At 39.5% G+C, this 27,758-nt stretch overlaps 1 protein-coding gene across 1 annotated transcript; it reads right to left on the bottom strand.

The window, feature by feature from the left end:
- On the bottom strand, positions 1 to 27,758 carry gdap2 (ganglioside induced differentiation associated protein 2). Its single transcript, XM_085384554.1, has 14 exons — positions 27,534 to 27,758; positions 25,589 to 25,813; positions 22,602 to 22,741; positions 21,706 to 21,859; positions 20,005 to 20,093; positions 19,343 to 19,419; positions 19,040 to 19,199; positions 17,419 to 17,569; positions 16,875 to 16,951; positions 15,937 to 16,013; positions 15,450 to 15,589; positions 9,986 to 10,040; positions 8,900 to 9,043; positions 1 to 2,400 (listed from the first exon to the last, which is right to left on the bottom strand). Exons 2-14 carry the CDS (start codon positions 25,771 to 25,773, stop codon positions 2,359 to 2,361), a joined length of 1,491 nt encoding a protein of 496 aa, XP_085240680.1. The 5' UTR covers positions 25,774 to 25,813; positions 27,534 to 27,758; the 3' UTR covers positions 1 to 2,358.

Raw genomic sequence — 27,758 nt, 5'->3', positions numbered from 1 at the left:
GAAAACATAACAAACGTTTCTACAGCACCAAAATCAATCTTTATTCTTCATCAGGTATTAAATACTTTCCACAATACAACCAGCTCTTTTCTAAAAGGATAGTCTAAGCCCGTTATTATCAAGAAAAAAAAACTTCTTGTGATCAAAGTGTTTAAAAAAAAAAAAACAGGAAATTTAAACATGAATGACATCATTTCCTGTAAAGCTCAGAGGATGTCAAACAGCAGGCCCTCCACATATCACTTTAAAATGATAAAAAACTCCCCCAAACAGGACACATCTACACACAGATATTTTGGCTCATTGATGCACATTCTGATATAATCACAGTTCTAACAGCAAGTCTGTGCTGACCGATTCAGCTGAAGGTAAAACAGTGACAGCACATTTCATTTTGTCAAAGGAGGGAACACTAACCTCATTTCACTGGATGGAACTCAAAGCACTGAGGAAAACAACAAAAGACATTAAATAGCTCAATCTGACTGCGCATGCTTTCCTCACGAGGGCATTTATTATTGATTTTAGAAGGAACCCTACAAACACAGTAAACAGAAGCTCCTGGAGTAAGTGACACGAGATATATACCCCCCACCAGTGTGCACATCACATTATCTGAAACCTCAAAAGTTAGAAGCTGAACTCTGTGTGCTAGTGTTAAATAACATCCCCGCTTTCATTTCAAGGTTAAAGAGTTTCCATGCAGCCAACACAGTTCAAATGCAATCATGCAGAGTTCCTGATGTTTGGCCTGGATGAACGTAGAACTACACACAGGTGAACCCCCCCCCCCCCCCCCCCCCGATTTATGGTGATAGTGTCAGTGTTGGGCTACCACACATGCGGGGGTCCTGCTACATCATGACTGATCGAAGGTTCAGACAATCAGAAATGCTTTCAGAGTTTACTTCACTCCATTTGACCTGGACACCCACACATGTGGCAGTCCAAGATAAATCAAACTACAGACGACAACGTAAAGTGAAGCGAGCTGTGCAAACAAAGGAGTTAGTGACTGAGTAACAGAGCGATTTGACACAAAAGCACAAAAAATAGTTAATCACTTTCCTTCACGGCGCTTGTGAGAGTGAGGACTCCTCATGACTTGACTTGTGTAATTTAGGTTCACTTGTACATCATGTTTCCACTGTTGTGGGTTACAGAGGCACTGCCTTATTAGAACTGTATCACTGTTTAGTGGCCAATTTCTTTTAATGATTCCAGTTACTGCTTCAAGAAACAGTTACAAATGTTCCATCTCCAGAAACAGGAAAATTAACGTGTTTTATAGTATTTAAGTTAGAACTGTCAAAGATCGGAAGCAGTTAATGTTAGGCATATGTTGTTAAATGTGTGAGGTTAAATATGCGTTTCAGTGACACGGTGCTAACAAGTTTGGTAGAGGCACACATGCCCTGCTTCCTTTCAGGCCCACCATAAAGCTACTGGAAAACAAACAGGGCTTTTTACATTGTTAATGCTAAGCAGAAGTACTTCAGCACTGCCTCTAGTAACAGATCTACATATCTGGGAAATGGTGACGATAAGAGGCATCTCCCTCTAATATTTGTGAATTTAACTTAATGTATGATGCTACAGCTGAAGTGACTCTGACACCTTAAGCTGAGCCTTTCTGCTTCCTCTTTCAGTCTCTGTGCCAAGCTAAGCTAACTTCACATGTTCACACAATATGAAGATGACCTTGTGATGTAAATTGAATGTTAGCCAGCTGACGTGTGCTTTTAATCAAAGAAAATCTCCCCGGCATTAATGTTTGTCTGGAATTTTCCGGTTTGGACTGCTGGCGCTCACGGTCTCATATTACGCTGAAACAGGTGGAGAAAAACTTCCGGCTGAGCAAAACCCAATGTTTGTCTTTACTGCAGACTTTCCGCTGCTCCGTGTGGTGTAGAAATCCAAACAGGCACTCCCCGTATCACTCCAGCATTTGAAAAGCCATCTTCTGAGACATGGGCGAGGATGTCTGATACGACCACATCACAGGGAAGCCTTTGAGTTAAGTGCCAGCTATGATGTGATACTTCATATTTTGGGCAGTATGACAAAACTGCTGAGTAAGTCTCTCAGTATAAGGCATAATCCAGGAGCCATGCCAGATCCAAAAATAGTCTGTGGTGAGTAACAATGATTGCTCACCAGACCGCGCCGTGCTATATGTGCACTGCGACTCTTAATTTGGTCTTTTTTGGCAGGAACAGAACAAAAGAAGAGTTTCCTCAACTGAGGTTCAAAGCCTTAAAGAGGAGGTTGGAGGTCAGACCACACAGAAAACTTCATGTCCAGAAAAGACATCCACCACTTCGCCACTTGGGACAGAAAGATTCGATTGGACTCATGTCACAGACCGGAAGCCTCTGAATGATGGTAGGGTCCGTTCACCTGTTATAGATGAGAATAAAACAAACACCTGGGTTAGCACAGATCGCTTGAGCCAAAGCTGGTAACACTAAAGTGATTATTGCCAACACAAAGAGAATTTGACTTATACTACGGTGGCCCTGAGACGTCAAATGCACTGCAACAAAGAAATAAACAAAGCCTTACAAAACACAACAGAAGTGTTTTGGGGAGACAATAATGTGATGGAGCAGCTGCAGAAAGGACATGCTAACAGGAAGTAAATTATTCATGAATCACAACCCACCCTCGCTTTCATTCAGGTCTATTGTGCTGTTTTCTTGATATAGCAAAGTGTCAGGAAGCTGTATTCCTCGTACCAGGAGGGGCAGGCTGTCCTGTTAGCTGCTGTACGTGTTTTAATAATGCAGAAAAAAATTTGTGGGCAGTAATCTGACTACACCTGTCAGAGCCTTTCACAACTTCAAAGTGTTCTACTGTCAGAAGAGACGGCAGCAGTGTTGGGTGTGGCATGACTGCTTTGTTCTGCTGGTAGAATAATTACACTGATAAGCTAAAGATTATGTCAACACGCTAACATTAAGAAAGATTCAAGTTTTAGTTAAGCAAAAGATCTTCTTACTGAATATACAAGCACAAAAACATGAGTGTGAATCAAGGTGTGAGTGTGCAGCCGAGTTAAGTAAAGGATACTGGTTTTTCAGAATGTGTCTGCTTTGAAATTTTATATTCGGGCTCCATGTATGACAGTGAAATAGCTGACTGGCTACTGTTTTTAAGTTTTCTATTTTTTTACATTTATGTGTTATTATTAAATGCTGAGCTTGTAAACTTTTCACAAAAACTTTAATTAGAAACATCACATAAAAAGGACAGCACGGTTATTGAACGTTAATGATGATTTAAAAAAATAATACATTTATTCAGAGTCTAGAATGTCAGACCAAGATGTTGTATCTACGTGGGGTGTTGTAACAGGGAGAAACATCTGTTTCATCAATTGACCAGAATATTACGCCATGTAGACGTGTTGGTTCATCCCTCGGCTACATGTCGACAGCATATTGAGAAAGAAAATTAAAAGTGGTTTTGAGGCACATTTTGATCCACTTAAAAAAAAACAAACAAAAAAAAAAAAAAACATGCAGCTTTAGATTTAGGTAGCTCAAGTCCAAGCTCAGAGTAGAGGTCAGCAGATATTCATGTGCAAAAGAAGGTTTTCACAGGACCATGTAGTTCTGTGAAAAACCTTTACTGCTTCCATATGAATTTAGAGGGTAAGCAGCAGCCAGATGGTGCTAATCAGACGCTTGTGATGAGTTGATTTGCAGTAACTGTGAGCACTTTATAAATGAAGACATTCTGGCAGTTTGCTGTTCCGGTGCGTTCAGTTGTGCATCTCAGGAATGAACATCGCAGCATTCGGTCTAAAGTCAAACTGTGCAATGCTCAGAGAAATAACAAAGAGAGCTGCATCTCAGACTCTATAATGTAAAAGTTGGTGATGACGGTACAGTTAGAAAAAGACTAAAAACTACTATAGCTTGTTTGGGGAGATGCTGGGCGACAGCCTCTTCTCTGTAAAAAGACCACGGCAGCACAGCTTAGATTTGCAAAGCTGCATGTAAACAGAGCAAAACACCTGTAGAACAGATGAGACTCAAGTGGAGATGTTTGGCCATAATGGACAGCGAAACATTTGACGAAAACCAAAACCTCTCATACCAACTGTCAAGGATGGTTGTAGACAGGTATCGATTTGGATGATGATTCGGCCCTCAGGACCTGAGCACCTTACAGTCACTGAGTGGATGATGGACTCCTCTGTATATAGAAATATGATGGAGGCCATCTGTCTGACAGCTACAGCGTGGCTGAAAATGGATCATACAACAGGACAATGATCCCAAGCATATAAAACGAGCACATATCCACATTTGAGCCATTTTTACCAAAGTAGCTGTCTAAGAACTAACAGCACCTCATGACAACAAGAGCCAGAAAACAAATAAAGGCATAAAAAGGCCAAAAATTAATGAAGTTAGATTATGTTTACTCAGAAGGATTTTAGCTGTAGACCAGTGGGGGAAAGACCCCCACCCCACAAATTTCCACACAGATTGTCAAAAAAAGTAATAAAAAATTTTTGAGAGAAAAAAAAAAAAAACTCCTTTTGGATGTGAAAATACGCCATTTAAACTTGTAATCAAACAAGTTCTGTGCAAGAAGAATATTTACATAATTACATTTACACAACAGCTCATCTATTGTAGGCAGTGTGCCTTGAAAAGGCTTATTAGAGCATTAAAAAGAAATAATAGATTCCACTTTAGTCAAACTCTGACAAGCAAAGCTAAAATAAATGTGGCCAAATGTGAAAACAGCCAACAGTACTAAAGACAAGTCGATCCGAGGCCATTTTGAGAGCCAATGGTGAAATGCCAGCAGGTGTTGTGAAATGAAATAAGTCTACCAACAAAGAATGAGGCAAGTTTCACTTTTTTGTTTTCTAATAAAGGAAAATGGACGGCTGGTGAGTGGTTACATGAGCGATACCATCTCAATTTCCCTTTTGAGAAAATCTACAATTATCTAAGCTCAGTGGTAACTGTAGCCAACTTTCTTTCACACGTCATATCATCCTTACCATTCTGGTGTAGGCTCTGGAACACGGCGCACTTTAACCCCCATTAGAAGCTTCAAACCTGCAATACGGGGTTTATTTGACTGCTACGAAAAAAAACTGTGGCATCATCTTATGAGTTTAAGGACACAACCTCTGTAGTTAGTAACAGCGCAAATAGAGTTTTAGTGAAAGCCCTGGTTCCTACTTTTAGGTATAAACGAATGCCAATTCTGTTCTGAGTCTGCTGTGAGAGTTAACGACTGATCAAACTGGCCGAGGATTCCAAAGAGATTCCGTTTAAGAATTTACCTCCTGGTTAGGTTCAATTTCAGCAAACAAACAGAGCAATTACTTCCTGGACTCCATCAGCACTGTAATTAAGCTCAGCAGGACAAGTGTTTCTGGGTAGGTGTCAATATAAACAATGTTGCCCAGGTTGTTGGCTGTGCTGAAAGTGGAAAATACATTGTTGTTCCAAAAAATTGATTCTGTGTCTTGATGCATCAGGACACTGTTGGAGTTACATTCCCTGCAAAATGCTGAATCTGAAACGATGATACTTTATTGTACAGGTAACCTCATGTACAAGTGCATTTTCTCATCTACCAGTAATTATTACAGCTCCGTGACCTCGTGTCTTTATTCATAACTACCCCGAGTAACAAAATATGAAAACAAGCTTGTTACTGCTGCAATCCAACATCAATAAGTGGATATCCACAGTGGTTTACAAACATATCAGCTATTCAAAAAAAACAAAGAAAAAGTGAATTATTCCAAAGAAACGGAGGATGCAAGAACGTTTTTTTAAGTTCGAACTGCATCAAACTAACAAACTAGACGTTGTTTTTGATTCTAACTATGCTTCCTCAGGGTTTGACATTTCCTCAGTACTCAAAATAGGGGCAACGCTGACGTTCTACTCTGACAGTCTGTTTTAGCTGATGCCACTAAAGAACATCCAAATGTTTACGTCGTTTCATGGCAACTCAGTGAATGCCAAAAGGAAACACGCTTAAACATGTGCCATCAATCTGTCATGTTTCCCCATATTTTAGCTCCGAGTATAAACAGACACCCACAGTTAATAATAAAAATATTATTAATAACACTTTTTATTTATTACAAGGTAAACAAATAAAAAAAACAACTATAAAAGCTAATCAAGGTAAACATCGACAAGACCAAGTCAAAATGAAGGGTATGCAGTTCTGAATAGATGGGTTTTAAAACGCGATTTGAAAGTAGAGAGAGAGATTGTAGTCCCGAAGCAGGATCTGAAATTGACACGTAGGTGAACTGGAAGCCAGTGGAGTTAATAACAGGTGATATACGTTCATTAGATCCAATTCTGGATACAATACAAGCAGCTGGATTTTGAGCTAACTGCAGTTTATGAAGAGATTTATGAGGTAGACCACAGAGAACTGCAGTAATCTAAACGAGATGTGACAAGAGCACTGTATGGCGGTGCTGTTTGGAGTAAGTGAAGGACGAAGGCGGGTAACGTTACCAAGATGAAAACAAGAAGAGCGACTGATATTATTTACTGATATTACACTCTTAACCTGAGGGGAAGGTGTGATAGCAGAGTTATCAGTGGATAATCAAAAACTCCTCACCTGCTTTTCTTCAAACATGCCAGTAAAAAAAATACATCAGCTAACTTTTCTTAAAACGATAAAAATCTTGATTAATCAAAGTTATTGATAATTATTTTGTCCATTTAGTAATCACAAAGCATCCTGGGCATTTTAATTGAGGTTATAGTCAACGGTTTAACAGGTGAAATTAAACCTGGAGATGAAAATAAAAGACAAAGTGTTAGATTTGTATTGTTGATTGTCATTTATGCTTAGAAATATTTACTTATATATGCTTAGAGTTTTGTAATTAGCTGTAGATTGGTAGAGGTTTTGATCCTTGATAGTCTGCAAACTTTGTGTGTATTAGACAGCACTTTGGGAGCATGAGAGGTCATACCGTGTCTTATTGTTTTATGGTAGGATTAACGTAGTTGCGTCTGTTCTAGTCTAAGTGCTCTTTGTTTAGATGAACTGCTGGACTTCCTCACCGTGTTATCTAGGATGAACCATCTAGGGTGAGGGGGAGGCTACCCTCTTCCTGACCAAGGATGTTTGACCCTTTGATCAGCAGTCCACACACACACACACACACACACACACACACACACACACACACACACACACACACAGGCAAGGTACTCTTTGTGTGTATGTAGACGTCATATGTTAATGAACTTATGCATATTCATGTAACCTCAATAAAAGAACAGTGGTACGGGAGAACGGACGAGAGCAACTGGGGTCAAGCGAAGGAACGGTGCCTGTCCGGTTCTCTCCCGTGCACGAGTAACATGAAGAAGCTTGCCTACTTGTGTCTTGCTTTGCAGTGTAATTATATTGCCTTTAACGTTCCAGCGGATGGGTTCAAGCTACAAACCTATCACAAAGAACAACAGAAATCATTTCCACCATCTCTGGTTTACATCAGGAAGAGGAGAATAGAAAAGGGAAAGTCTAGAGATTTGTCTCGTCTGTTGATCCCTCAAATACAACTGATGAAAAAAGAACGTGAATAGAAACACACAAAGGTTTGTGTGATTTCAGGTTTATTCGAGACATCAACAGGAACATAGCCTACCTAAATATTTCTACTAAAACACCATCAGCCAGAGAGCTGACGTGAGGCTAAACAGGGTTACGGTCCGTCCTTCAGCATCTGAAAATGCAAAACCGATGCTTACAGGGAGGTGGAGACACACAAACTCTAATTTATCAAAGGAAGTCAGTTACTGGCTCCAAACATCAGCGCTCCAAATGTAGTGACATATTTTCCAAGTTAAGATATATTAACTGGGATAATCTGCTGCAACTTCCAGATGTTTCTGACACATCAAATTATTTTGGCAGGTCGCTTGTAACTTTAAACCACATGCTTCAGCACCTGACCTATATTTTAGTCATCTAGAGAAAGTGGGACCAACTTTCTGGTGTCTACATTAGAATTTCTAGCCACTACTTCAAATGAACCCTAACTCTTACAGAGGAAGGCAGAGGGGTTACCACAGCTGCACCCAACTGACATACTTTGCCTGTCACAGTAAAGTCAGAAAGCTAAAAAAAAAGAAAAACTGGCCCAAATTAGATGTTTTACAAAGTACTTTAGTAATGGTCAGACTATAACCACATATGGCTAAACTATAAAATGTTAAAAAGTTTTTAAAGTGGCAAAAGCTGAACCACTTTCCAGTATTAAAACACTCTGTTCTAATATCACATTAGGTAGGCAGGTAGTAAAAATAAGAATAATTAGGGAAAATAATAACTGAATGTCACTTCTGAACCTCTGCAAATCGTTGAGCTCCTACCGCTGAGTGAATCAGCCTACAACATTATCTGATGTGCTTTCATTTCCTGTCTATTTAATGGTTGACCTTCCGTGCAGTTAGCCACAAGGTAGCAGGATGAAAAAACAAAACAAAAAACCTTCAGCATTACTCAGTGGCTGATTTACACCATTCATTTCTACTAGGTTAATGTAGCTCTATCCATCTGCAATAACATACTGTGTGGCAAAGGCAGAACACCTGCTGCTTTATACTTCAGATGCATTGCTGCTGGTGAAGGAGAGCTAATTAGATGAGCAATAATTGGATGGACGTCAGCTTGATTATGTTAAAATAAATAGTTCCAACCTGTGTGGGGTTTTTGGAACAAACGTTTGGGCTAGTTTTGAGAGCTTTATCAAATCCTTTATGTATTTTAGCAGTTACCTTTCCAAAATGATTCAAATCACTTTGAAAGATATCCGTGGATCATGTGCAAACAACATAGGACTGAGTTATGGATCTCTCTGTTATTGTGTTCTTACTCGTGCATCGTACTCCAAGACAAATGGAGGGATATCGAGCTGCTCAGGCTTGATGCAGGTGAAGAGCTGTTGCAGATTGTCGAGGTAGCGGACCTTTTCCTTCATGCCAGATACACTGAAAGTGGTGAAGAACCATGTTGAAACCTTGATTGAGACAAGTGAAGAAAGAGAATGGATGTGTGTAAAGAACCGTTCATCAGTTTTTAAAAACATTCAAGCTTGATTTTACATTGCCAGGACACCAGTCATGCAATAATCAAAGAATAACTGAACACAACAAAAACAGAAAACTGAGCAAGACTGAACTTTAATGAATAAAGAAAAAGTTATCAAGAAACCAGATAAACCAGACGTTACCTAAAGAGGAAAATATTTTCTGGATCAGTGTGGTAGGAATGTAAGGACTTAGATTAATAAGAAAAGCAAAACGCTCCTGGTTGTCTGCCTTTTACAGATGTGTGGTTCTGAGGCAGTGACCTCGAGCTTGCACTTTAGTGGTTTGCAGCTGGGATGAAAACTAGCACAAATCTCCAAATCTGAGGCCATGTTTTTTTTGACGGCAAAACGGTGGAGTCCCAACTTTGTGTCAGGATGAGTTGCTGATCCAAGTGGAGGAGTTTAAGCATCTCATGGTGTTGTTTGTGAATGAGGGGTGAGGGGAGCAGGAGACTGACAGGCAGACTGGTGCGTATGTGTCGGTGTGCTGTAGTGAAGAAAGAGCTGAGCATGAAAGCAACGCTATCAATCTACAGGTCAGTCTAGATTCTTACTATCACCTGTGGTCACGAGCTCCGGCTAGTGAACAAAAGAATGAGGCAAGCAGTGGAAATAAGTTTCCACTGAAGGGTGTAAGGCACAGCATTTTAATCTTAAATGTATAAATATGGCTTTTTAATGTCTTGTGCTCACTCTTTTTCTTACAAAAAAAGGATAAAAACTTGATCAAAATCATCTGAAATACAATAAACAACACAGACAAGGTTTGTTTTCATACATTTATACATTATCAACTGAAATATAAATGTTTTACACAGGCCTGTATATTAAATAAGCTTTGCAGAAACTGTAAATAAAACCATCCCTTACCTTCGAGCGGAATGTTGGATGTACAAAGTAGAAAGCCATCAAATTTTTTTTATACCTGCAAGAAATAAAGCAGAACATTAGTGGAATAATACTTCTCAGCAACTCTATGACTCATTATTCTGGAAATCAAACATAAAATTAAAAAAACCTGTATTATGAAATGAAAATGATTGATGTTCTGAAAGAGGAGACACAATGTTTCTGTGGCCGTTTCCAAAGCCACACATTTACTGTCCCACAAAAACACCACTTTACAATCAGCTCCATCCTGCACATTAGCATGGACACATTTACCACATGGAAGTGCCAAATGTTTTTCCAATGCTTGGTTATTTATTTGATTGAACAGACAGGTAATTAGACAATTAATCGACAGTGTCAGCTACAGCAGCTGTCATACTACAATGCTGCTTTACGCTGCTTTGATCAGACAACTTTAGCCATAAAACTGTGCCAAACTGTCTACAGAAGGAAGCTAATTTTAGACACTTGTCTCCATCTACTCGTATCTGAAGCTCAGTCAAAGCAGCCAAAACCACAGATGGCTCACCAGTCTGTCAGTCTCACGCAACCAACTCTCCCTGATGGAAGAGGGGCCCGAGAGGCATCTACATTTGGGAGGAACTCAATTTCAATCACCATTATTTAACTACAGACCATGCTCCAATGAAGCAACAGAGCCACATCACTGGCAAAAACATGACATGTAAACTTGAGGTTACCAAACCGGTATAAGCCTGTTATGTCTGCCATTCCTAAGTTGCTGGAGTCAACTCCCGCATCTCTGTTTTCAAGACAGAAGCAAACAAACAGACTGTGAGACTAACAAACAAATCAGGGGTATATCCCAGAGTAAGAGAGCGCCAACTAAAACTGTGGGTCAGTTACTAGTTACATGTGTTTAGAGCCAAATTCCTCGTATTTCTGATATTCACTAATTCAGATGATATTTTTAATTAATGTGCTGCATCTGGAAGTTCTTCTTGATATTGTAGGAATCAACCATCACACACAGATGTTGAGTCTTCAGGGTGAGGTTCAGATTCAGGTTCAGATTTATCCAGAGAGAACACGTTTGTCCACACAGTCCATGCACTTTAACTTTACACTCAACATTTCCACTTTACTCTTAAAATAAAACACATAAATTAAATAATAATAGTAAGCTCTTTCCCTTTAACCCCGGCCCCTTTGGATGCTGCCAAAAAGTTCTTGCATTCTGGAAAACTCTGGAAATAGTGCCGACCTGAACTTCCATCCATACTAAATTTGCTTGTGTTAAGAAAAACCAAAACATTTGTCCATCAGAGGAACACACAGGAACTTTTAGTTATCCAAATAATTCAAACGTACAAAACCGTGACTTGTGGCCTTCTGCACTGGTCCAGAGCCGGACCCGAGGATATTTAAAAATAATCACTCTCGAGTCCATCGGTCTCCTGCTAAATGCAGACAACATATACGCTTCCAAAACTGTGGATATGTTCAATCTGGCGAGAGTCTGTTGGTTAGGTAATTTGAAGCTAACATGCATCTGCAGTCAATCAATAGCCAAATAGCCAGACCAGGGTTCAATATCACGATGCCAAACCAAAAAACCCCAAAACAAAGCAACTGCTTGAGAAATGTTGCAGAGAAAGAAAAATACTCCTAAATGAAAACAGCTAGAACAGAAACTGTAACTGTTTAGAAGTAAAGTGATCCCTGAACGTGATGTGCGTGTGTTCCTCGCCCTGCAGAAGAATGAGGACACAAAGTTCCCTGAAAAAAGGCTTTGATTGTCTCTGTGACTGACAGGCAGCACAGTTCTTGTGCTTTAAACTAGAGATGGCACGATACCACTTTTTTATGTCCGATACCGATATCATAAATTTGGATATCTGCCGATACCGATATGAATCCGATATAGTGTTTTTTAATCAACAAAACTGTTTTTTTTTAAATATCTTGCTGAATTTTGTATAAGTTCATACTCAAGTTTAAAACAACAACTACACTAAAGCTATTCTGTTATACCTGTATGTAAAAAAAAAAAGTGTTTCATAGTTCAGCAATACTGATCAATCTAATAAACTTAAACCTACACCATCCTCCCTATTCTGGTATTTTAAAGAGTACTTAGCGTAAATATTAAGCAACCTAACTAATAGGGTTCCAACTCCCAGCAACAACAAAAATAAATAAATAAAAAATAGGGAACCACCCCTCACGCTCCACCTCATGATGCTTAATCGACGTAATCAACCTTAATTTGATGCAGTGTGAAAAAAAATGCACAGAAATCAATTATTTTTCAAGAAATATTAAATAGATTCAACATCTTTCTTCAGCAAAATTGCAGACTGCACAGATGGTACCTTCCCAAAGTAAAAAGTACTATAGCTTACTAGGGTATATATATTACCGTAGACTTAATAGTTACGATATACAGTAATGGACTTCTATTCCTTTTACATCAAATTAAAACTTTGGGTGTAAGATTCGGATAATTATTTATTAAAAGCTCGACATTTTAAATGAGAATAAGAAAGAAAAGTATGTCTTTGTGCCCCCTTTTCCCTGTTCATGCCCTATCGGCCCCCCTGGCTAAACTTTGCTAGATCCGCCCCTGCACAGTTACCAGCCGTCAGCTACGTAGAAAAAGATCCTCGAGTAGAAAGTAATATTAAATAAATTCTAACAACAGCTTATCAAGCTTAAACGTGCTGCTGTTGTTCAGCCGCTGGTTTCCTCTTTCTGGTGCAAAGTGGGCCAAAAGCAAACAAGAGAGACGGACTCGCGACAGAAAAGCCGATCAGCTGATCGTTAAGCAGTTTCATGATTGAAGTAGCAGCCGGAGAGCGAGAGGCAGTCGCTCCATATATCGCTTGTTAAGCTTAACGCAGGAATGCTTTACAAACATTCAGAGATGGACTTACACACTTGCTTTACTTCTCTCGGGGATAACTTTGTCGGAGATGAAATGCCGGGTTGCTAGCGAAGCTCCACATGCTATCCAGACCACCGACAGGTCCCGCATGCCACAGCCGCTCTATCACGTGATGCATACTGCTCCGACGTGCTAACGTTCTGAGGTGAGTTATGGCGTGTTGCAAGTTTTGTGAGGTGCTTTCGTGATATTTAATGGATCGGATTACATTTTTTATTTTTCTCCGATATCCGATCCAGTAATTTAGGTCAGTATCGGACCGATACCGATACGTAATATCGGATCGGTCCATCTCTACTTTAAACACAGAGCTCTGCCAGACCCACGCCCCTGCTAAATGACAAACTTGTTAGCAGTCATCATTTTCTACTGCAGCCAAAGTACAATATCCAAGTCAGAAAGTGTACAAGCAAACAGATAACCTCAGCGTTTTTTGTTTCACATTAAATGAGCCTTTAGTAGAGGGCAGACTGTTGTCTGGGTTTCGTTAGGTCCAGCTAAAAGTTTGCAGAGGTGGTGGAGCCTAAACATCCCTAACATTTTAAGGCTGCACTGATGAATCAGCAGAACACAAACGTTCGCCCTCGTCACTTATGACTGAATGGGGGTTTCCTGTTCCGATGAAAGGGGAAGCTGAATGAAGGCGTCTTCATTCGCATTTAAAGACTCTGTGAAAGCAAGGTTTGCTTTTTTTTAAATTCCCTTTTCCTGCCTCACTGAAATATATCGCGTAACCTGCATCTGACACCCTTAGGGTAAATTTATCACACAACATAAAGGATAAACATCAGGAATGTGCTACAGTTTCAGTTTTCTTTATGAAGGTTAAGAAAGGTGTTGTGAAACCGACAGAATAGACAGTAAGAAAGCAATGAAACCTGAGAAAGACAAGCGTGGAAAGGTACGTCTTGACTGCATGGAGTTTCCCACTGACACAGGAAGCAAGTTTGGTTTCTAGTAACCAAAACTAAAAAGAGATGACAACTATAAACGCTTCTCCTACCCACCGAGTACCTGAGTTTCTCTAGGTTTTTCCTTTGGTGGCTTCCAGTTAACAAAATTTCAACCCCTTCTTTTTTTCCAGTTACGTTTAGATATTGTGTGGGTTTCATGTGTGTGTTGATGTTTATGGACGCTAGAAATTTGTTTAATCTAGTTTCAAGTGCTAGTTTTAAATCAGTAGTAGTAGGATGATTAAGACGTACACTTAAACCTAACTCTAATAATATCTACTGTATGACCACTCATGTCTGTCTTTATTAATTTTGGACACATAACATTCACAAACAGGGGAGTCTGCGTGGATAGAGGAGTCACTTCAGAACAGTGAAGCTGTAGGTCTACTCTGATCTCTGAATAGAAGTCTAGATCTTTCTGGTTTCCATTTGGAAGATGTGGCTACGATTAAGCACGACGAAAATATTCATAAATGGTGAACTTTTCAGGAGATCTCAAAGAGATCAAACAGCATCTGCCTCCATGTGTATCGAGTTCCAATGTGATGGTACGCAATGGACACGTCATTGCTCAACAGAATGACCGATTCAGGTCCAAATCCATTCTGCAACCTCAGTTATCACAAAGTCATGTCTGACAACAACTTTTCAGAGCGCTGTCTTTGAAAGGTTTATCCGGTCTCAGTTTAGAACTCGTTTGAACTCTTTGAGGCCAAGTCAGAGCCAAGTTGCTTGGCCTCAAGTCACCGCGAGACTTCGCGCCAACGCCAACAATGAAACAAATGTGTTTCACAGCTTGTTTGGCTTTTCCAATCATCTAAACACTGTAACCTTGGTGGTATCGTACTGTGGCACGACCAATGTTTCTCAACTTTAATGCAGCTGCAGAGGCTAAGAGCAAGAGCCAACGAACACCAAATAGGTCAAATGAAAGTCAACTCTAAATGTTTGTATGACCTAATATACAAAATGTTAAACACCTTGATTTAGTTCGAAAAGTGGACCCTTTGTCATGTTGATACAAAATGACCGTTAGATTGATTTAAAATCCAGTAAGCACTATGCTGCATGGAAGAAAATATGAAAGCGGCTACTATAATGACTCAATCATAGTATCGTCATGGCCTTTGAGAGAGAAAAGGAGTGAATGAGAGGGGAATTCCCAAAGACCGTCTTTTTTACACAACCTCTCTCTGTCTGATTCTTTTTTAAGTTTTGGTTAGTTAAGACTGGAGAAGTAGTTGGCCAACAATGTCAGCCAAATCTAATTCTACTTTAAACATATATTGTAAACCCAGATGACAACAGTTCTGGATGGAAAGCTGAAGCAGACTGTTCTTACTCAGTGACTCAATGCCAGAGGAATAAGACAAAAACTGGAACTAAGTTAATGCCTTATCTATTCAATGTTCTCTTCCACTTCATATCTGATTTAATGTTGGTTTTCCAATATACTTGACATGTTTTAATTTAAAAGATGGAAGGCAAATACTTAAAAAAATTGCAGTCATGCCTTCAGCTCAAGGTTTAGATTAGCCACAGGCTCAGTGTAATCAGGTGAGTAAAATGTCAGACTGACTTGACGTCAACGATGTCGTAGAGTTTCTTCAGGAAGTCGGTGTCCAGATGGTTATGCTCTCCGGTCAGCGTGTGAAAGTAAACCATAACATACTCCTTCACTGTGATGTGGTCCATTACATGGATGAAGTACAACAGTGCCTACAGCACACGGGCAGAGGAAACAAAGACACAGGATTACTGTGAGTATTTATTTACTTACAGTTCTGTTAAAAACCAGATCACCCACATCTGATACATTTTCTTTTATAGTTGCAGCTTTTCCTATTTAAAAACAGATATATTGCATTTTGCAACAGGTACTGAGGAGTAAAATCAAACGTGCAGTGAACAAGGTTAAAAGCAGATCAATGTGACCTGTGCTTGCTCACACGTATTGCATTATTACGAGTACACAAAAAAATAAATCTGCACCATCTGTTACGGTGAGGTCCGACATGACTAAGATCACTAAAAGTGCTTCACTTTGACATACTGGCACACGTTACCTTTTCAAGGTCAATGAGGGTCACGGGGATGTTTCGTCCAACCACGACCATCACCGTCCTGCCACATATATCCACGCCTGGACAAATACACAGTAAAGTGTAAAGACACTCAGACCCTGCAATTTTGTATTAATTTAAATATAGTATCACAGTATTGAAACAGAGCTGCAGATGTAGTAAGTGAGAAGTGTGGAGATACAGACTGTGTTTGGCCCTCTGCCTACAGAGGTCATCTGGCCAACACTGAGTAATAGTTTTCCAGCAGTTCAGCCTCTGTGTCTGTGACTATGATCTGGACTTTTCGCTTGTAATCTGCAGTGATTTGGAAAGCTGACTTTTGGATAAAACACTCCAACTGTAATGTGCATTAGTGGCTGTATGACAGCCTTTGTTTCTTACTTGAATGCATACAGACCTTCTACTTGTGTAGCATCACTACAAAATGTAAAATGTTTCTTTTGCATATTTCCCTAAGACAGTCAACAACATAAAGAACATTTTTTTTCGAAAGACTTTTCTTGTGATACAAGTAAAATACATTAAATATATAGTTTTAAATTAAATATTCTTTAATTTAAAACTATATATTTAATGTTAAAGCTTAAATGTACCCACCTCAAAACACGGCCTGAAAGTTCAAATAGGTTCAACCTTTGCCTCACTTGACATCGGCTGAGCTAATTGGTGCTCAACCTCGTCCTGGACTGTGTGCAACAACACTGCCTCCTACTGGTGATGACAGTCAATTGTGCCTTAGAGAGGATGAATTGCCTTCGCTCTTCATGCAGAGGCGAAACAGAAACTCTCAGGCGAGCACCCTTACAATACACATGTCTGAAAACTGTCTTTTGGTTCCTGGTTTTGTTTCAGATCTACATTCAGACGTTGAAAGACTCCTTCAAAGATCTAATATGCACGTCCCATGCTCAAACACCTACCAGTCTGGTACAACGCTTTCAGCGCGGCGATGTCTGACAGGTCCTCTGCTCTCGCTCGACACAGCCAGCGACCGTAGCTGCAGGATTAAAACAGAAAGAGTATCTTAAATATATGGAACAATTAGCGGTTACACACATGCTATAACTACTGCCTCTGTAAATTACTGCCAAAACATCTACTAAAAACCTATAAAAACCCCCCCAAAAAAACTAAAAAGAACTTTAAGTGTGATCATGAAAGCAGCCAAAACGTAGCCGTTCAGAAATGTTTCAGTAAAATTTTAAGTGACAAACACTTACAGTGCAAACTGAAACAGCATTAGATAGAAATACTTCATAAATAGAGTAATTCAAATTGTACTTATTTACAGTTTAGTAACTGAAGAAAATACTGCACTTGATTTTGCACGTGAAAACTTTAATACAGGCAACGTCAATGTTAATACAAGTGGAAAACACTTGAAGTATTATGTTATTACATTTATTTAAAGAAAAACATTTGAAAGCATCATCGAGTTATCTCACAGTTTGCTTGGACTCTTACTTTCTCTGGTGTTGCTTCTGCATGGCTGCCTCAGACATCTGTCCCTGTAAAATCAGTTTCCGCTGTTTGTCTACGTCGCCCTCCATCCGGGCGAAGGCGTGAGTCCCAACCTGACCCAGATCCAACTCCAGGCTGTCCTCTTCACATTCATCTAGACAAGCCAACAGATAAGACATCGTAATGAAATGCTGAACTTGTATCCGATACTACTTACAAAAAATAATTAATCCAGTTAACTCTGGCTTTTTTAAACGATCGTTTCCCCTCAAAACACTATCTGTGTACAAGTTTTAGCAAATTATAAATGCAGCAACATTCTCATGGGTTTGCTTGGTTGTCCGTATTTATTTTATTACACAGATTCCAATTCATCTGCAAGGATGCCGTTACACGTGTGTGAAAGCGCTGCTATGAAGTCATAAACTCAGCTGACAGATTCCAGGCTCGGGTTCAAGTCTGTTTCATTCCTTGTTTCTCCAAGACCACATGCACTGCTGCATGCATGTCTGTGCATTTTATCAACATCCAAACGGACATGTGCATCTGTCAGTGTGTATACATCAGCCTGTTGTTATTGGGTTTCACTCGCAGGCAGCCTGCTTGCTTTGGATCAACACCCCAAAGCCACATGTCGATGCTTTGAAGCATCAGGCCAGCAGGCACCACACTTGAGGTCAATGGAGGCAAGAGGCTCAAAATGGAAACCACAAACACTCACTAACACATGGGCTGGTGTTACTTTCACAGGCCTCTTCACCAAAACCTAACATTTAGGGTGCAAGCAAAGGCTTAGCTGAGGTAAACTAAAGAGGTCATACAAAATCCAGTTTATGTGGAGGGTTTAAAAACTCAAAATTTCTGTTTGTCCTTTGTGTTTTTATTATTTTGCTATTTCTACAGAACTGTTGGGCCTCGATTACTTTCAATAAAGACTACTTGGTCTGCATTTAGCTAGAGGACAAATACAAATGTTGGGAGACTAGAAAAGCTTTGATGTGCTTCAAAACAGTTTCCCTATTTAGAATTCTGAAAGTTTCTCGAATCTTCCTTTGTTTGATAGTCGTGTGCTGATCACATCAAACTCTTTCTTTTAGGAGAACACTTTTGTTCAAGGGCTTTGAGACAATCATTGTGACGAGGCATTATGTTGGTTAAAATCTGTCTGCGATACTTCTCATGTCCTGTCAGTGCTTTACTACAAATAAAACAATCATGTCCTGACACTTCAGGAGCCTGAAGGCAGATGCAGTCTGACTGACTCACAAAAACAACCTGAGCTCTAAGTTAATCATTATCCAGTGTCATCTTCACACTGTATTTAATGATTGAGCTCAGATGTTTTATGGTTCCGTTGGTGAGTGAGTGACAAACAACATGAATGGCTGACAGCCTAAAAAGCCAAACGGCTGACTGCTCGGTCAGACTATTTCAACTTGACAATTAAGTCCTTCAAGTGAAAAGAAAAGCTTTTATTCTACAAATTCAAACTACAGGGAAGAAATGTTTTGTTTCTTTTCGACTGAAATGAAAGTGAAGCATGTTGTGTGTCCCTTTCCGATTTCAGGAAATTGTTCATCACATTATTGAGAAAAAAAAAAGAAAAAAAAGAAGAAGGCTGCACCTTCAATGCTTCCTGGTTTCTCTGTGATGCGGATCCGTCTTTCTGGAACCACTGGTTCACCCTCAGAATTGCCGATGTCAGCTGGGATGAGAGGTAGGCAAGCCTTTTCTTCTCCCTCAGAGCGTGGGTAGTACAGAGGGAGTAACTTCTTGAACACAGACTGAAAGAGCACAAATATGAATATATATCTATTAGTGATTAATATGCACATGGCTAACTTAATACAGCTGGTTTTAAATAAGAGGAACATGCAGGTTCAGTGTTTCCTGTTGGTCTAAACTAAAGACAAGAAGTCACACAAACCTCCTCTGTGTCTGAAACCGCAAACACCACCGTTTCTATGCTGTTTCCATGATTCTCCAAGAACCGCCGCACTGTCCCTACAAACACATTTGTTTTGGTTTATTACAAGATAACACAGACAAATAACAGCAAATCTGTAGTTTACAGAGAACTGCAATTTTTCTAAGACTAAGAAGAGGATGAAACCAACTGAGATGCGTCCTTTTCTGTGGTGTGGACCTGTAGTCGTGTATTTAAGTGAACAAACCTGAGCAAACATTTTGCAAACAAGCAGAATATTTGCCACATATGGTTCTCTTTGGGTGTTCACTGAACTAATACACTCAACTATGCCCCGTGTATATCCAGTCTTACATTCAGTTTAGGTTTTGTGGTTATTTTACAGCCAGTAGTAGCTTTAACTCCAGAGGTGAGTAAGACTTCTGTTTGAGTGGATCTGAGTGATTTCAGGGTGGCAATCTAACCTCTTAGATTAAATTCCACTGTTTTGAATTTGGGCCGATTACAAGCTTGGGGAGTTCAATTTTCCAAAGGGGTCACATGAGAAATCGGGATTTTGGTGGAGGGCTGCACCAATAAACTTACAAAGAGAGATAAAAAAATAAGAAAATATGACTAAAGTGTCACTCCAATAAAAACCTGTGTGTGTCTGTGTGTCTTACTCAAAGCAATGTGTGTTGCATCCTCCGGAGGATAACCTCTTTTGATTGTGGTCACCACACAGAAGCCAACTGATGCCATTGACTGCTCTCTGTGGTGAAAAATGAAGAAATACAGTCTCACATACTGCACATCACATCTACAGTACACACTGACTATACAATGTCAAATGTGACATACATCATTCCCAATATGTCTACATGTTGTCAATACAAACAATGGTTCAATATAGCACCTTCAGATCCCTCTATTGACCTTGAAGAAAGGTCAGAGGTCAAATGTGACATGATATTTTAAACCTTCATATGGCACTTTCTATATGCTGACAATACACACCAACTTGTAACAATCGTAGTTTTGAAGTTCTCAGGCTTTTCATCAGTTTTTGACTAATAAGTCATTGAGTTGACCTTGAAGATCTTGGTGGAGACAAATTTAAGACAAATTTGAAGGGATTATTATGGACCCCACTCTACACACCTACAAAGTTTTCAGAGTTCATCCAGAACTTACTGAGCTGTTGTGTTTATAAACAGAATGACACTACCAAAAACATAACATCCTTGATGGAGGTAAAAATGTAATTCCATGTAAAGAAAATGCTGGCAGCCGTCAGTGCTTCCCCTCAGTTTTCTAGTAGACAAACCTATTATATCAATTCGAAAGTCCTAGGTGACCTACACGAGTTATCGCATTTGCAAGATTTTCAGAAAACTTGTCCTCTGACCTTGAGTTTGAGATTCAAATTTCCCCAAGATTCTTAGTACATACATGTATGGTATTCATTTAAAACTCCTGCCATGTTCTGGATTTATCGCATTCACAAACTCAGGTGTCCATGCTGCCTGCCCACCTGAGGGAGGCGTGACAACAATCTCTGACCAGCCTTTTTACAGCTGAGGGGTAAAAACAAAACACTAAATACCTCCAGTACTACGTCTGTGAAGGTTCTCAGTCATCCAGGTCATTGTAGTCAAAGGAGCTTGCAAAGAAAAGCGTCTGGACTTCTTTAAGTTGCTTGAAGACGTTTCACCTCTCATCCGAGAAGCTTCTTCAGTTCTAAGGTCAAATGGTGGAGAGTCCCAGATATAAACCTAGTGGGAGTTTCCCCCCACAGAGGGACAAAAGGACCCCCTGATGATCCTCTAATCGCCTGAGCCAAGGTGTGAAACTGGGTGTGGGTCCCAATCAGCCAGTTTCACACTTTGCAAGCTCCTTTGACCTCGAGTACTACTATTTAAATTTTGCCAGTCTGACTTTTTCCTTTCTTTTTTATGTCTTAGTGGGTTCAGCCTTCTCCCTTAAATCATCATCACTGCTCTCTCCACTTCATCATATACTGCAAACATCTATATCACCAAGTAGATCAGGACAGAAACGGCACAATCTGGTCTGTGAAATATTGATTAGGAAATTGTGGATTTTAATCTGAAACACTGTTTTTTGGGGGGGTTGATTTTAATTTATCCAATGAGTTCATATTTTACAGATGGATTTAATGTTTTTCCATCAACTTTTAAAACAGATCCAACTTTTCTAAAATCAGTGTTTCTGTAATCTGAAAAGCTGGAAAGCTCAGTCACTTTCATTCAGTGACTGTTTGCTGGTGCTTTCTGACAGAGAATGAAACAGATGAAATTTGTGAAAGTCCGATTACTGCCAAGTTTAGCACGTGGGCTGAATTATAAGTTGCTGATTCTTACGCAGCCAGCTGCATGATGTTTCTGTAGCAGCTGTATAGTGAACTCTCTGCTGCCGTCCTGTATTTGGCTTTGTACTTTGGCCCCACGGTGTGGATGATGAACCGCGCTGCTAGGTTGAAGCCCTTGGTCAGCTTTGCCTCCCCGGTGCGACATCCTGGACACAAACACACAAAAAGATTATTATATTTATTATTACATGTTAAAAATAAACTCTCATGACTGTTGATCCAGCAAATACACATGTGAATCAGAGTTCATGAAAGGGAAAACTGTTTTCTTTTGACAATTAAATTTGCGGATTAAATTTTCTGGTATGCTAACCACACAGAGGTTTTTATTTTGAGCACCAGCTTCTTCAAATACTGCATCTTAAAGCATCAATATATATATAATAATGTAGATATTTTTAGGTGACGTTTTTTGATGAAAAGACACTTCCAGTGTGTCGGGGTAAAAACCAGTAACTAGACCTTTTTTTGTACTTGGGACGTCTGAAAAGCCAATCTCAAAAACACTGTCACACATCCACAGTGATGCAGATGATTGAATAACAAACCCAGACATCTTTGCAGGGTTCAAGAACATCTGTATTTGTTCCTTGAAATTGGAGCTCAAAGTTCAAAGCATATTACTGGAAGCAATTCTGCAGAAAGTAGTTCCAGTGAAAACTGGGCTCCTGCCAGAACAGAAGCCAGAAGCCAGAACATACTTATTTGTGTGTTATCAGTACTTTCAGCAGCTGTAGAGACTTGATAAAAGTTACTCTGTATTAAAGTGCCAGCGGTAGTGCCAGCGTGATATCAGGTGACTGGTTATATTTAACACTCCCAGTGATATCTCTGAGAAGACCAAAGTGAAATCAAGCTCATTTCAGCAGTTTAACCTTCCATGTCTACCTTTGAGTTTAAGCAGCTCGTCTCGGAGCTCGGGTCCTGCCAGCTGATGGATGCTGTCAGACGTGGGGTTCTTGTCGTTTAGCGACTCGTTGCTGGTGTTCACGACGGCGGTGCAATTCAGCAGAGCAATGTCACCAACACTGTGGGGAAAGAAAAACAATCTATTAAAACTATACAGAGTAAATACGAATGATATGGCGTATAAAAAAACCGTTGTGATGTCATTTTGCCAAAGATGTTGTAAAGGTTTTTTTTGCCATAAAACAATGTTTTGTATGAGTTTGTTATTCTGTATTTTCTAGGTGTGGAAATGTTTTGGACAAGGACGCAATTTTTGAATAGTTTGATGCTGTATGCAGCTACAGCAGATTTACAATGAAACAATAAAGATGCAATCTAAATGCAAACTTTGAGCTTCAATTCATGCGGCTGAAGAAAACTTTTATAACGTAACGCATTTTCAGTCAAAGTGTTTAATGTGCCCACATTCACTGAAGGGTTTCTTTTATGAATATCGGATAAAAGCACCGTACAGTATGTATGTCCTACACATACACATTAACTGGAGCAGGTATACTGGACTATAGCATGCATTATATTTTTAATCTCATCTCTCTCTAACAATATTTTGTATGGACAATCATGTTTGAGTCATCATACGTTTCCAACATCACCCCTTTTGGGAACACCGTTGTAGCTACATGGTTAAACAGAAGGCTAGTCTATCGTTGTTTTTGGTCTGAATTAGTATAAGTGAAACAAAGATATCCTGGGTATGTTGAAAGTGTTTCACGCTACAGGCTCCAGAGGTGCCAACATCAAAGGATCAGAAAGAGGAAATCTGCTATTTGGTAATGTCTGTGGGTTTGAAACTTTTTACAAAGAACAAAAAGAAAAAACTAATTCACTGGGTTTTTTAAAAAGTATTATTTGGGTAACTCATCCATTTGAGTACTGTGAGAATGATGTTTTTGCACAGTCACTTGGAAATAGAAGCTAAAAATCTGCACTTTATTGTTGCATTTTAAAAACTATTGTGTTGACACAGAGAGTTAAAATTATGAAAACTGTGCCACTGTCCGAACATTTCAACACCCAATTGAACTTCTACTGATGTTCATTATCCAAGTTGCTTTTTGTGACTTTTATTGACAGTCATCACCAGGCCCCAGTCACAGCACAGTGGTAACCAAAGACTTTTTCTTTACCTCTAACAGTAACAGTGACCGACGGATCAAACATACTGCAAACATTTAGACCTTGAAGACATTTGGCGAAACTTTAATGCTTATTTTAATACCTGAAGTCAACTCTTTGTTCAGAAGCCCTTCAGGTTGTGTTAGGAAAAAACAATGAGGAAATGCATGTGTTGACAGTGTTTGATCACAAGACATATTCAGCAACCAGGACCACAGAGGAAGAGTTGTGTATTTTTTTTTGTTCAGCTCATTCCTCCTAGCTCAATTACAGATGAGTCACCAAATCAAGTCAAGCAGGATGCCTGCAAACAACAGTGAAACAGATCTCGTGCAAATCCCCTGTTCCTGTTTTGTCAAATGCTAGCTTCTGTATTAAGTCGTAGAGCAGATATATCCCAAACTAATGAAACGTCCTCTCCCCATTTATGAACAAAGTCATTTAACAACATATAGTACCAGGTGTGCGCTATCAGAGTATCCACGAAAAGCACAAGTTCATTTTAAAACAATAAAAATAGCAACACATTGACAGAGTTATATCATGACTATCACATAAATCAACAAACATTACTTACAGGAAGAGTAACATTGCTACAAGATTCTGTGAAGAACTTCAGTGTGATGATGCTTTGAGGTCCAATGACATTGACTCTGACATTTAAAACAACCATAAAGTAAATAAAATAGAATAATTTTTTCTTAATTACTCTATAAATGACTTTCTGTCAAAAGAAATGAGCCAACAGCTCTTTATCTATTTAATGAGACACTATTAAGACTTTCAATACCTTCAGATACCTTGCTTGGACTTTACTTTTTAACCACCATGGGTTTAAAAGTAAGTTTGAAAAAGTAGTGAAAGAATGAAAATCTAAGCTGTAGTCATATGGAACCTCTGATATTAGCTCAAAAATAGACCCCTTTGTAATTCTAGCTGCTGGAAGGTTTAAAAGCACCACTGCTCGAGGGTCAATTGCGCTCAAATCCTGGTCATGCTATTGTGGCAGGAATGTGCGTGCTCTTGATGACTGCTCAGGGGAAGGCTGGCACCACAACAAGGCTCCTAAAGAAAAACTGCTGCCAAGTCGGGCTCCACATAGTCATGCGTTTCTCTACAAAGAAGATTTACGAGGTTATGGACTCTGAACAGGTTTGTATGAGCACATGGACACACAAGCAGCATTTACTACTACTACTATATGATACTGCTAATATCAATACATTAATATTACTGCCCTTTTTTAGGATGTATCTAGGATCACACACTTTGCTTAAATGACAGATGATTGATAGCGATTACCAGAATACACAGATATGCATCCAAAAGTGTGTTTAGATTAAGCAGCCAAGTGCTCAAAGTCAACCACTGTGAGTTGGGTTCTCTTTGGTTAAGGTGGGCGGGAATACACACTCTGACAGGTAAAAAGTGAAACTTTTGTGGGCATTGATCTGATTTACTGATAGTTTCGGTATGATTGGTCACTTTCACAAAAGCAATGACACACACAGCAGCTGTATCTTACTGCAAAGAGCAGATGTTAAAAAAAGAAGAAATTTAGTATGACATAGTTACAAAAAATACATCATATAGACCACCAAAACCAGTTAAAGCTACAAGTTAAATATACTTTCAAACTTTAGTTATTTCATTGTGACATTTTTGCTTGAATGACTATATGATTCTGTGTCTAAATGTGTAGGAAGAAACCGTGGCTGACGTTGTGACCTCTTATGAAAAAGACAGATTTCTACAGAGCAGCAACAATGTGAAGAAACAGCGTGACTCACAAGAGGATGATCTTGCGGTTGATATCTGGTCTGTAGGGGAAGGGTGAGGGGAAACTCTGGCTGAGCATGCTGTGGCTCCGGACCAGCCGTTTCTCCTCGCCATCATTGTCCAGCTGCTGCTGCCATGTGGGAAGAGTCTGGATATCCACAAACTGGGAGCGAGCACCCAGAGGATCCATCCCCATCTGGCACTACAAGCCTCGAGAGGATCACCAACTAGCTGGGCTGCAAGTACAAGATAAAGTCATTTGCCTATTTCCAGTGTCTCCCTGTGGCTTTGACAGACAAAAAAATAAAATAAAAATCTAGATGATTGTGGAAATGAACAGTGCTCGTTTGCTGTGCTTTTGAGAAGATCTGCATTTTGGTTTATTTTCACAGGTAATCAGTCTATCCTAGCTGTGATCGGGCCACAGGTCACCAGTATGTTGCAAGGCTAACACAGAAAACCTGACAACCCATTTATGTTCACATTTATGGCCACGTTAGGATCACTGATTGGCCTTAACCCCATAAATGACTCGGGGAGTAAGCTGGAGCACCCACACAAACACAAGGAGAACACAGAAAGGTGCAGGCAGGGAGAACTGGCAAAAATGACATTATCTTTGAAAGCTTGAAGGGTAAAAACAAAACCTATGATTTTGTTAAACATTTTTCAAGTATTGGATCTTTGTGCAAAACCCAGTTCAAGGGTGTTCCAGTCTCCTGGAGGTGGCTCTGGCCTCCAGAGACCTGTTTGGTGGCTATGAGGAGGACATTAGATCATCAAGAAGACCTAATAAGATCACTTAACAGAGCAGTTACCTAGCACATGAAAAATACATTCAGGTCTGAAATAAACTGTTTAGAATAAAGAAGTGTTTAAAAATTCAAACCTATAAGACTGAGATGTTATTTTTTTCTATGCAAATACATATGTAACATGCATCCTGTTAATCTATCTAATAAACTGATCTGTAGGAGTCTGTAATGGAGCCACATTTTTACTATGTCAGTGACCTACATAGGTTTTACTTATCTCCGGGTCTTCAGACAGTACAAAATATGCACGTGACTCTGAGTTCAACCTCACCGTTTGCAATACACAACTGTCAGACAGACAGCACTGCTGAGCTCGGCCAGCTGTTTTAACAGCACACATTTCAACCTGGCTTACTGAAACACTTACTGAACTCAGGAATCATTATTACAAATAAGCTTTCCCTGCAATGAAAAGTCAAGATGTTTGTCATGAAGCAGGTCTACGGATTAGAGAGTAGAAAACCAGCTGTCGATTCCCATTCCTAATAACGACCTGGAGTAAAGACGGACCTTACAAACTACCTGCACGGCTGCCACCAGTCTGATTCCAGACACACATATCAGACTGTCTCTGATTTACGGCGGCAAACTCAACAAGAAACCCTCATGTAATAACATTATCACCAGATAAAAGCTGGGCGCTTCATTGAATACACGTATGACAGTAGTCCCTTTGTTCACACATGTAACACCATATAAACCCCAGCTCGAGATAAAACCATGTCATGAGCACGACAAAACTCGTAAGCCTTAAATAAGTTCGGTGTAACGCAGAAAGTTATTTTTAGTAAGCTGGTCGAGCTGTTTTTGTTTGTAATTGGCTGCTTTTCTTGCTGTTAATTTGTGGCAAATTGGATACTTTTACTTACTTTTTGTAAATTAAATAAGCAGTTTGAAGACATGGCATTTGGCATGTTACTACTCCATTAGCTCTGTAACAGCTGCATTTCATTAAAATAATCAAACACATGTGTGATAAGCATCCGTCACAAGAAATTAATCGTCTGTCTCTTACTAGGTAAACTTCTTTCTCTTCCGAAGCATTTCTATGTCAGGCCAGAAAAGCAATAGTCTCTTTATAAATCGATAAATAGTGCACTTTGGTCAGAGTGTTTCAGAAACCAAACAGACAGTTACCCACCTAGCAATGTATTTCCTTTACAGGGGTGATGTCACGCCAAAATTATAAAAGGAACAATTAATAAATCTTGACACGACACCATATAAAATCAAGACGTGATGTTCATCCTCAGGGTCCTCATACTAACAAGCACAAATACTGCAAATGCAGTCAAAAAGTAAGTTTCAAAGTGCCAATTACAAGGATTTGCACATTTAGCAACCATGCTAAGAGCTGATTGTTGCG

The sequence above is a fragment of the Rhamphochromis longiceps genome, linkage group LG16 (assembly GCF_057381845.1).
Source record: "Rhamphochromis longiceps isolate RC_006_pf linkage group LG16, R_longiceps_female_GT1.1, whole genome shotgun sequence".
Taxonomy (NCBI): domain Eukaryota; kingdom Metazoa; phylum Chordata; class Actinopteri; order Cichliformes; family Cichlidae; genus Rhamphochromis; species Rhamphochromis longiceps.
This window is presented reverse-complemented; position numbering and strand designations above follow the sequence as displayed.